This window comes from Xenopus laevis, chromosome 1S, assembly GCF_017654675.1.
Source record: "Xenopus laevis strain J_2021 chromosome 1S, Xenopus_laevis_v10.1, whole genome shotgun sequence".
Lineage (NCBI taxonomy): Eukaryota > Metazoa > Chordata > Amphibia > Anura > Pipidae > Xenopus > Xenopus laevis.
In genome coordinates, this window is record NC_054372.1 from 183,673,252 (window position 1) to 183,685,511 (window position 12,260).

A 12,260-nucleotide genomic window follows, 5' to 3' on the forward strand; every position below is an offset into this window, starting at 1 on the left:
GGTTATGGGAGATAGCTCATAGTACAAGTTGATCCAGGGACTGGTATGTTTGCCATCTTGGAGTCAGGAAGGAATTTTTCCCCTCTGAGGCAAATTGGAGAGGCTTCAGATGGGTTTTTTTTGCCTTCCTCTGGATCAACTGGCAGATAGGCAGGTTAAAATAAAGTTAGGTTGAACTTAATGGACGTGGGTCCTTTTTTCAACCTAAATGACTATATTACTATGTATTTCAATTTCTGACATTTCACTTTAATAAATGCTTTTTTTTTTTTGTCCACCCCACCACTAACAAAAGGGCGGAATGTCAGTAAAACACAAAGCGACACCATCAAAATGCTGAAGCTACTGACTCTTTTGGCTCTCAGAAACCTGCAAAGCATTCTGCTGTCATAAAGTCTTGAAATAAAGGCACTGCATTGTCACTAAACATCTATCAGGACACTAAAGCTTGAGAGATATAAAGAGAAAGCGCCAACAGATGCAGTTAGTAGTTTAGGGGGGTGCTCCATGGTCCTACAGCTCTTTCTGCAAAAGCTGCTTTTGGATGAAATCAGTCTCTTCTTCAACATGATCCTAAGTGAAGTCCTAAGTCCCTAATCTTCATCATGTCCCGATGCTTATCCAAGTAAGAGCAAACTAGATGTATCAATTGGGTTATAGCGTTGTGCAGGGTGTAGTGTGATGTGACTGTAGTATCAGTGCAGGAAAACACAACACCGACAAACACAGTTTAGAACGTAATGTATACTACACGTCTACTGGGGGTTTATTTTTATGGAATTGTTTTTAAGCAGATCTGGACACATGGGAGAAACTTGCAAATATGTCTGTTAGATGGCCATACAGAGGCAAACGTTGTGGTTATTTTTACATATTTGGTCATAAAGGTAGCAATCTACCAAATGGTCAAATGGTATTAATCTACCTGCTTGTGCATTGGCTCCAGAGATGGTACCACTGACATGCTGAATTTAATGCGCAGATCGAGACTGATCCAATCATTTGTCCATCAGTGTCTATTGCTCTACCAAGACTGACCACCAATGATCAACAGGTAAAATCAGAATGTGCCAAACTGCCTGGCATAGGATGGCTCACCTTAAAGGGATTCTGTCATGATTTTTATGATGTATTTTCTATTTCTAAATGACACTGCAAATAATTCACTCTACAATATAAAATGTCATTCCTGAACCAGCAAGCGTAATTTTTTTTAGCAAGTGCAGTTATTTTATTGGCAATATTGGTGTGTAGGTGCATCTCAGGTCATTTTGCCTGGTCATGTGCTTTCAGAAAGAGCCAGCACTTTAGGATGGAACTGCTTTCTGGCAGGCTGTTGTTTCTCCTACTCAATGTAACTGAATGTGTCTCAGTGGGACCTGGATTTTACTATTGAGTGCTGTTCTTAGATCTACCAGGCAGCTGTTATCTTGTGTTAGGGAGCCACTATCTGGTTACCTTCCCATTGTTCTGTTGTTAGGCTGCTGGGGGGGGGGAAGAGAGAAGGGTGATATCAATCAACTTGCAGTACAGCAGTAAAGGGTGACTGATGTTTATCAGAGCACAAGTCAAATGACTGGGGGCACCTGGGAAACTGACAATATGTCTAAATCTGTTTGCTTTTTTGAGAAACAAATTTCAGTGCCGAATTCTGCTGAAGCAGCACTATTAACTGATGAATTTTGAAGAAAAAAAAAGTTTTCCCAAGACAGTATCCCTTTAAGATATGTCTTAGTTTAGACATGGTTCCATCTAATTTAAGCTCCTTACAGCGATTTTTTTTACTAAACTGATGTGAGTGAAATATTTCAGTATGGCGTTAGAGAATGTCATAGAAGAACAGAAGATCACCGGCACAACTGGGTAATATTAGCAGGGAAAACCCTTGCTTGTTTATTGCGGATGCAACGTTTCGGGGCGTAACCCCATGCTTGACAAAGGGGTTACACCCTGAAACGTTGCATCCGCAATAAACGAGCAAGGGTTTTCCCTGCTAATATTACCCAGTTGTGCCGGTGATCTTCTGTTCTTCTATACTGAATTTGAGGTTGCCAATCCTCTTTCATCGAGGATTCATATCTATTAGACGGTCAGGGTGTGTGAGGGTAATTTCTTCTTTTCCGTTAGAGAATGTCATGTCAGGAGATGGGATAAAGATGAAGGAAGCTTAATATCCCCCAGCAGGTAACCCTGAATATGAGCCATTAATGGGAACACACTACTTAAGGCTTCAACAACTGTACCCAGTGTCATATAGAAGTATAAATGTGATGTGTCTTCTAGAGGTAAAAGTGGTGGAACTGGGTGGAGAAAAGGTGAGAGAATGTTTTTGTAAACACTCAGATTCATGAGATTTCAAGGCATCTGTTAACGTTACACATCGATGTGTATCCCGTGCTTTGTCGTCATGAGTTGTCTCGTTCCAGTGAGACACATGATTAGGGAGCACAGGCTGGGCATGGAGGCAGTGATCATCACATAGAGCCAGTAAGGCAGAGGGGATGTCTTTCCAAACGGACAGATCCACAGTCCGTGGCGTATTCCGTCTCGAACATGGTGGGAAGTCCATGATATAAACAGCATCCAAGGAAGGAAACACCAGGAGTCCTTAAGTCTCAGGAGCTGCATGAGGAACTTGAGTGTGAGGGCCACCACCGGAATGAGAGTGGAGCAATGGAGAGGGGGGCGACGCTGAAGGTTTGTAGCAGCCTAGAGAAAGGACAGCACAATGTGACACATGGACACGGGGAGGCACATTTATCAAAGGTCAAATTTCTGATTCATAAATAAACCCCCATAAATTTGAAATTCGACCATCCGAAATTTATCAAAAAAAAAAATCGAATTTTTAAAACTCAGATGAATTAAATCAACCCAAAAACTCAAATCGAATTTGATTTTAAAGAACTCAATGAAATTTTTTTTTTCTCCGAAAAAAATCCTCACGTCAGGAAGGCTGCAAACAACTCCAAATTGACCCCTGGACCTCTCCCGCTGACTTAAACAGCAATTCGGCAGGTTTTAGGTGGTGAATAGTCAAATTCAAGTTCTTAAAGGGCCAGAGTGTGATAAATTTCGAAATTTGAATTAAAATTCGAATCGGGATAATTCACAATTCGAGTTTGAGAGTTTTGACCATAAAAAAAATTGCATTCAAATTTTCAATTCGACCCTTAATAAATCTGCCCCTTTGTGTTTGCACTATTCCTTCAAATCCTTGATAGTTAAAACAACCGATATTTTATTAAGGTTCATCTTACAACACATCTTTGTCTGCACAGAGGAACAGGAATTTAAGGAAAATTTTTGCACCCTGTAAAAACTATAAACATTCCATGTTGGTATGACCACAGTACCACGAGGACCATGAAATACCCACTATCACTCTCCAAACGGCAGAAAGATTTTCCTAAAGATGAGAGCCACTTGGGAGAATAGTTGCTGGGGTTGGTTGCAAGAGCTATAGAGACTTGGTCCATTCCAACACCTAAAAACATGCGTCTCTACGGCCCAATTTCCTTGGTATTATCGGCATGTGTGTGCTTCACGCAAGGGAGTTTAAACTAGGGATGCACCGAATCCTAATTTGCATATGAAATTGACTTTTTGTCACAAAACAAGGAAGTAAAAATGTTTTCCCCTTCACACTCCTAATTTGCATATGAACATTCGGATTCGGTTCGGTATTCGGCCGAATCTTTTGCAAACGATTTGGGGGTTCGGCCGAATCCAAAATAGTGGATTCGGTGCATTCCTAGTATAAACCACCATACAGCAAGGCCTGGGTGCTTGTAAGTAGGGACAAGGACACACAAGCGGAGCACACCACACACCAGAGAAGGCCCCACATCATCAAGGTGTCATTTAGGATCTGTAAAACTACTAATATTTAAGAAGCAAAGCTAGCGAAGCAGTTTATTGCCAATAGATTAGCCACAATAGTGCAAGCTATAACATTATATTTATTCTTCAGAATGCTTTCCCATACCTGAGTAAACAACTCTAGAAGCTCTCTGTTTGTTTAGGATAGCAGCTGCCATATTAGCTTGGTGTGACATCACTTCCTGCCTGAGTCACTGCCTGTTCACTCATAGCTCTGGGCTCAGAAAACAGCAAGGAGGGGAGGAGCAAACTGAGCATGCTCAAGCCCTAGCCCTGGAGGTTTAAGCTGAAAACAGGAAGTCTGATACAGAAGCCCATGAGTACACAATAGAAGGAAAGAAATGCTGTGTTTCTTTTCACAGAGAACTCAGAGCAGCATTACTGGTTTACTGGTGTGTTTATATAGACCTTTCTTTAATTTTAGCCTTTCCTTCTCCTTTAATACTAACTATACAAGCATAAATTACTTTATTTATAAGTTTATTTCCCCTTTAAACTCCCAACTAAATAACTCATTGCTTTCACTATGTTATAGACACACTGGTGCATTTAGGAAAAAAAGGGTTTCTGAGGATGCCACTGAAATGACTTTTAAAAGCTGTTGGAAGACCTGGATATGATCTTCCCTTACCTTTAAGGAGACAGAGCCGGCAAGGAAAAAGTGATCCAGGTCAATAACCGAGGCAAAGAAACCAGCGAGGGCCACTTCGCAAAAGTCACTTCTCTTCCTCAAGCCAATGACAATGGCCCAGGACCACATGCCTATCACGCAGTGGGTGGTGCTATCAGAAAGTGCTCTCAGCCAATCCTTTTGCTGGATGAATGCCGCCTGCTGAACTCTATCGGCCACAAAGCAGAAGAGCCCAAGTCCTAAACTGGAGAGTGCAGAGGCCATGCTGAAGGTGTGAAGGAGGGCGTCAGTCTTCTCCATCTCTGATGCCATGACACGTGGGAGAGCGATGTATCAGGATGTTTCATCCAGTCCATTGCAACTTTGCTTGGTTCTGAAAGATATTCCAGGACAGCAGTTAGATGGTTGCAGAACATTGGCTGATATCACCCAATTCAGCATGTATTTGCATATATATATATATATATATAACAAACAGGGGAAAGTTGTGCTCACCACTAGTTTTTAAAATCATTAGGCGGGGGTGCAATGAGGGTGTGACCACAAAATACATATAGACAAATACAAGATTCCTCTGCACTCAACCCATTATCAATATATTTAAGACAGCGACATTTTGTGCATACTGCTACTGAAAAATGCCTTACCCTTTAAACAAAACAGGGATTGTTTGTCCATATATTGCAATATATTTAAGCTGGCCAACTACGTCAAAGTCATCCCATATCTGGCCAGTCCTATGCTCAATTTTCATCTGATTCATTAAGAATTCTATGGTTTAATTATACATTTTATAAAAGGGACGAATACGTTTTACCTGCAACTTACTAGCTGCTTTCAAAGTAAAACTCCCAGATATGGGATGACTTTGACGTAGTTGGCCAGCTTAAATATATTGCAATATATGGACAAACAATCCCTGTTTTGTTTAAAGGGTAAGGCATTTTTCAGTAGCAGTATGCACAAAATGTCTCTGTCTTAAATATATTGATAATGGGTTGAGTGCAGAGGAATCTTGTATTTGTCTATATATATATATATATATATATATATATATATATATATATATATATATATATATATATATATATGTGTGTGTGTCCAGTCGGGTGATATCAGCCAAACCGCCCAAATCTGGGCCTCTAAACACCAAAAAGCTTCCTGCAAAAAAATAACTTAAAGGGGAACTATCGAGAAAATGAAAATTTAATATAAGCTTCAGCATAATGAAATAAGAAACTTTCTAAATGCCATCAATTAAATATTCTGAATTGTGTCTGAAATAACCAAGTTCATCTTCACTATTCCTCTCTCTCTCTCTCTCAGCATCTGTTTCACTTCATTTTCTCTTCATGCAGCAGTTGGGTGTCAGATATTCATTGACAGTTAGATCCAATATATCTTATAGGGGGGCTCCTTTTGCCTAGAAGATGTATTAGAGCTCACTCTATTAAACTCACCAGACATTGTAGGGGGAATTCACTACTTGGGGCAGCTGGGAAACTGACAAAATGTCTAGCCCCATGTCAGATTTCAAAATTGAATATAAAAAAAATCTGTTTGCTCTTTTAAGAAATGGATTTCAGTGCAGAATTCTGCTGGAGCGGCACTATTAACTGATTCATTTTGAAATAAATGTTTTTCCCATGATAGTATCCCTTTAATGAAACTCAGGGATTCTGCTCAGCAGGGACAAAGATAAGAAATAGATCAACTAAATGTATCAATTCAGAACAGTTAAAGAGTCAGCACCCCCCCCCCACAAGCTGCTTCAGTAAGAAAAGGGGAAAAGAATCAGAAATTTTAACTTTAATATTAGGAAAAAAAAACACCCACAAGTATAAAATAAATGAAAGTCTTTATATCTGCTGAACTATCTGAGAAAGCAACTGAACTGAAAAAATTTGCTGGAAAGTGAACAAGCCCTTTAAGCCCCTACTGAGCTTCGCCAATGTTTATATCTATCTATCTATCTATCTATCTATATATCTATATATCTATATATATCTATATCTCTATATCTCTCTCTATCTCTCTATCTATCTATATCTCTCTCTATATCTCTCTCTCTCTCTCTCTATCTATCTATCTATATAAAATTGTTACTAAATGATACATTTGTTGCTGGTGTGTCTCACAAATGTGTCAACAGACGTATCAAATCGGAACAGTTGGAGAGTCAGAAAGCTGCCTGCAGATACAAAATGGAGCCCTATAAGGCCGATATGTGACACTGGTGTTGCCAGTACTGTTTTAAAGGATCAGTTCAGTATAAAAATAAAAACTAGGTAAATAGATAGGCTGTGCATTATAAAAAATGTTTCTAATATAGTTAGTTAGCCAAAAATGTAATGTATAAAGACTGGAGGGACTGGGTGTGTAACATAATAGTCAGAACACTACTTCCTGCTTCTCTCTAACTCTGAGTTAGTCAGTGACTATAAGGGGGGCCACATGGGACATAACTGTTCTGTGAGTTTGCAATTGATTCTCAGCATTCAGCTCAGATTCAAAAGCAACAGTTATGACCCATGTGCCCCTCCGTCAAGTCACTGATTGGTTGCTGACTGGTAACCAATCAGTGGAAACAAAGAGAGCTGAAAAGCAGGAAGTAGTGTTCAGGCTATTATGTTAGACATCCAGTCACCCCAGCCTTTATACATTACATTTTTGGCTAACTAACTATATTAGAAACATTTTTTATTTGGCACAGCCTATTTACCCAGTGTTATTTTTATACTAAACATTTCCTTTAAAGGAAAACTATACCCCTCAAACAATGTAGGTCTCTATAAAAAGATATTGCATGAAACAGCTCATATGTAAAACCCTGCTTCATGTAAATAAACCATTTTCATAATAATATACTTTTCTAGTAGTATGTGTCATTGGGTAATCATAAATAGAAAACTGCCATTTTAAAAATGGGATAGTATGATTCACTGTGCACACAAACATACCAACGAACCATACTTGTTAGGTCACACAAGCCAATTAACAGACAGAGTTGTGTCTTTTGCTTCAACACTTCCTGTTACAGTTAGAGCTGCAGTATTTCTGGTCAGGTGATCTCTGAGGCAGCACACAGACCATCACAAAATGGTGGCTCAAGGCAAGAGATGTAAAAGGGCAAGATTTACTTAAATATATATTCCAGTTTGATACGATTCTTTAATATGCCACTTAATAGGATATAAATCTGCTGCTTAAGTGTTCATTTTGGGGTATAGTTTTCCTTTAACAAGCTTGGGCATCCCAACCCCACCTGCTAGCAACAGACGCAGCCCCTTTCCAGTGGCCTATCCCTTGTTTAATTTCCATTCTCCTGCCTACAGCTCTCCCCCCTCCCATAGTAATGCTGTGACCACTGATGTAAGTAAGTGCAATCCTTGCTCAAGGTCAGAGCCATCAGAGATGCCGCCTGCTCTTTTCATAAGCCTCCCCCCCAGCTGAGTCACTGCACTGCTAGTTGAATCAGTGGCAATTTATTCTCTGCTAAATATATATATATATATATATATATATATATATATATATATATATATATATATATATTCCCTTGATGGACGTCACATACACAACCACTTTTCTATTAACCTTCAGGTACTACACAGGAACTGCTTCTCCGCCTCTGGGATCAGAACACGTAATTTATATGGACATAAACACAGTAGAACCCACAATTTTTATGTTTTTCAGTGGACCATAAAAAAATGGTGTAAAATCCAGGAAAATGTAAAATCAGGGAAATGAATTATGCATAATATATAGGTGGGACAAGAAAACAACAATGTAAAATGAGGGAAAACTTAAAATCAGGTAGGGATGCACCGAATTCACTATTTTGGATTGGCCAAACCCCCGAATCCTTTGCAAAAGATATGGCCGAATACCGAACAGAATCCTAATTTGCAGTGGGAAGGGGGGACATTTTTTACTTCCTTGTTTTGTGACAAAAAGTCACGCGATTTTCCACTCCACTCCTAATTTGCATATGCAAATTAGCAGTGCTAGTTCATTATGGATGACACCGTGCATCAGCCACTTTAGGGATTCAGTATTTTTTACAGTAACCGGGTACTCAATTAAATGTTTTATTATCTTTACCTTTAGTGAAACAAATGGATTGATGCCACCCCTAACACATTGCTGCTATATCCAGTTTTCTTAATATGTAATAAGTAATATGAAATTTGTAATAAATAAAAAGTGTGTTTTACCCAATATATTCCCAGTAGTGAGCCCCCCTGTTTAAGTAATTCTCCGCTGTATGGATTCGCTGTGTAAATAGATAGGCTGTGCAAAATAAAAAATGTTTCTAATATAGTTAGTTAGGCAAAAATGTAATGTATAAAGGCTGGAGTGACTGGATGTGTAACATAATAACCAGAACACTACTTCCTGCTTTTCAGCTCTCTAACTCTGAGTTAGTCAGCGACTTGAAGGGGGGCCACATGGGACATTTCTGTTCAGTGAGTTTGTAATTGATCCTCAGCATTCAGCTCAGATTCAAAAGCAACAGATATGACCCATGTAGCCCCCCCTCAAGTCTCTGATTGGTTACTGCCTGGTAGCCAGGGTTACCAGTCAGTGTAAACCAAGAGAGCTGAAAAGCAGAAAGTAGTGTTCAGACTGATATGTTACACATCAAATCACTCCAGCCTTTATACATTACATTTTTGGCTAACTAACTATATTAGAAACATTTTTTATTTTGCACAGCCTATCTATTTACCCAGTTTTTATTTTTACACTGAACAATTCCTTTAAATGTGACGCTTTGTCAGAGATTGTCCTGTTTATAGAGAGCAGAACCCCACAAGCTGAGGCACAAGAGCTTACAGGCAGGAAAAAAAATACCGCCGCAGCACTTCTTTGTTGCAAAAAGTGAAAGCTTGAATTTATCAGGTTAAAGGGGCTGTTCACCTTTAAAGGGATACTGTCATGGAAAAATTTTATTTTTCAAAATGAATCAGTTAATAGTGCTGCTCCAGCAGAATTCTGCACTGAAATCCATTTCTAAAAAGAGCAAACAGAATTTTTTTTATATTCAATTTTGAAATCTGACATGGGGCTAGACATATTGTCAATTTCCCAGCTGCCCCCAGTCATGTGACTTGTGCTCGTATAAACTTCAGTCACTCTTTACTGCTGTACTGCAAGTTGGACTGATATCACCCCCTCCCTTTCCCCCCAGCAGTAAAACAAAAGAACAATGGGAGGTAACCAGATAACAGCTCTCTAACACAAGATAACAGCTGCCTGGTAGATCTAAGAACAACACTCAATAGTAAAATCCCATGTCCCACTGAGACACATTCAGTTACATTGAGAAGGAAAAACAGCAGCCTGCCAGAAAGCATTTCTCTCCTAAAGTGCAGGCACAAGTCACATGACCAGGGGCAGCTGGGAAATTGACAAAATATTTAGCCCCATGTCAGATTTCAAAATTGAATATAAAAAAATCTGTTTCCTCTTTTGAAAAATGGATTTCAGTGCAGAATTCTGCTGGACTATTAACTTATGCGTTTTGAAAAAAACATGTCAGGATCCCTTTAAGTTAACTTTTTGTATGTTATAGAAGGGCCGATTCTAAGCAACTTTTCAATTGGTCTATATTATTTATATATTATTTATTTTCTATCATTTTTTTAATCATTTGCCTCCTTCTTCCGACTCTTTCCAGCTTTCAAATGGGGGTCACTGACCCCATCTAAAAAAAAACAAATGCTCTGTAAGGCTACAAATGTATTTTTATTGCTACTTTTTATTACTCATCTTGCTATTCAGGTTCTCTACTATTTATATGCCAGTCTCTTATTTAAATCAGTGCATGGTTGCTAGGGCAATTTGAACCCTAGCAACCAGCAAACTGATGAATAAAAAGCTAAATAACTCAAAAACCACAAACAATAAAAAATGAAAACCAATTGCAAATTGACTCAGAAATAGGGATGCACCGAATCCAGGATTTGGTTCAGGATTCTGCCTTTTTCAGCAGGATTCGGATTCGGCCGAATCCTTGTGCATGGCCGAACCGAATTTGCATATGTACATTAGGGGTGGGTAGGGAAATCATGTGACTTTTCATCACAAAAGTGTAATTTTTTCCACTTTTTCCTTTCCTGTCCCTAATTTACATATGCAAATTAGGATTTGGTTCGGTATTTGGCGGATTCTTTCATCAAGGATTCGCAGAATCCCAAATAGTGGATTTGGTGCATCCCTACTCAGAATATCACTCTCTACATCATACTTAAACTTAACTTAAAGCTGAACAACCCCTCTAAGGTTACATACACTGACAGTGGCCTGTCCTGTTCAGGGGAAACTAAACTGCCAATCAAAATAATAAAAGGCAGAGCTTGCGAGGTTCCATGTGGATTAAATCAGCTGCGTTCACCCTTCAACCCTCCAGCTGCTACATTTCAAGGGGATGCTCAGAGTTGCAGTTGAACAACAGCAAATGTACTAAATCCCTGGCCCTTTATTTTAAGCAACTCAAATGAATTCTAAAAAAATGAAAATAAGAAAAAACTTCCCAGAGTGTCAGCGAAATGAGATCTCTTGTTAAAGGGCATATAAACCCAACAGAAACAACTACATGATAAAGTAACTGTAGCAGCGTCTGCCCCTCTCCATTCCCTGGTGATTGTGACTTGTGAGAGAATGTAGCAAAGGCTGCTGACCTGGGAAGCAACACTGACTTCTGCTACATTGTTTCAGCAGAGAGAAGCAGCAGTGCAGAGGAAAAGGCACAGGGATGGGTGTTATAAGAATAACAATGCAGCACACTGCTGAATATTAAAGACTAATGAGCAGAACGCTGAGCACTTACCTCCATTTGTCAGTCCCTGGGAGAGTCAGTGCGCGGCCGGCTCCTCGATGCATCTCACTGCTCTCCCCCACCTGCAGCTCCACTCAATGACAGGCAGCAGCCGCTTCTCTTCCGGGATTCGCTGCGTCAAGCACAACAGGGCGGAGCTACTCTAAGACACGCCCACTGGGCTGAGGCTTCTGTTTATGAAAGCTCGGACACGCCAACGAGACCCCGCCCCTTTCTGCTTCTCCTGACTGGATAGAGCGTTACGTTATTGCGCCAATGTGTCGTGCTTTCCTTGGTCCTGAAGAGTCATAGCAGGGGCGGGTCTATGGTGGACATGCAGGGTATTTCCATCAGGCTCTCTCACCTCACTGGGATCCCTGGGAAACGAATTATTGGCTGAAAACTGTCACTCAATTGATCAGGGATTTACACTTTGCGCCTTTCTTTGAAATCTTTAAAGGGTCAGTTCTCCTTTGAGATAACTTTTAGTATGATGTAGAGAGGGATATTCTGAGACAATTTGCAATTGGTTTTCATTTTTTATCATTTGAGGTTTTTGAGTCATTTAGCTTTTTATTCAGCAGCTTTCTAGTTTGCAATTTCTGCAATCTGGTTGCCAGTGCCAAAATTCCCCTAGCAACCACGCACTGATTTGAATAAGAGACTGGAATATGAGTAGGAGAGGCCTGAATAGAAAGATGAGTAATAAAATGTAACAATAACAATAAATTTGTAGCCTTACAGAGTATTCGTTCTTTAGAAGGGGTCAGCGACCCCATTTGAAAGCGGCAAAGAGCCAGAAGAAAAAGGCAAATCACCATAAAAAATAAATAATGAAGGCCAATTGAAAAGTTGCTTAGAATTGGCCATTCTATAACATACTAAAAGTTACCTTAAAGGTGAACCACCCCTTTAAAGGAA

The 12,260-nt window shown here is 39.6% G+C and overlaps 1 protein-coding gene across 1 annotated transcript; it reads right to left on the reverse strand.

Annotated features, from left to right (window-relative positions):
- Positions 1 to 2,007: 2,007 nt before the first annotated feature.
- On the reverse strand, positions 2,008 to 11,522 carry tmem267.S (transmembrane protein 267 S homeolog). The gene is made up of 3 exons (XM_018244498.2): positions 11,352 to 11,522; positions 4,514 to 4,886; positions 2,008 to 2,709 (listed from the first exon to the last, which is right to left on the reverse strand). The coding sequence occupies exons 2-3, from the start codon at positions 4,823 to 4,825 to the stop codon at positions 2,374 to 2,376; spliced, it is 648 nt and encodes a 215-aa protein (XP_018099987.1). The 5' UTR covers positions 4,826 to 4,886; positions 11,352 to 11,522; the 3' UTR covers positions 2,008 to 2,373.
- Between the last annotated feature and the right edge of the window lie 738 nt (positions 11,523 to 12,260).

Coding starts and splice junctions, on each gene's coding strand:
- tmem267.S (XM_018244498.2), bottom strand. CDS start 4,825: ATGGCATCAGAGATGGAGAAGACTGACGCCCTCCTTCACACCTTCAGC. Junction 2,710..4,513: donor CCGGCTCTGTCTCCTTAAAG/GTAAGGGAAGAT, acceptor TCCTTTCTCTAG/GCTGCTACAAACCTTCAGCG.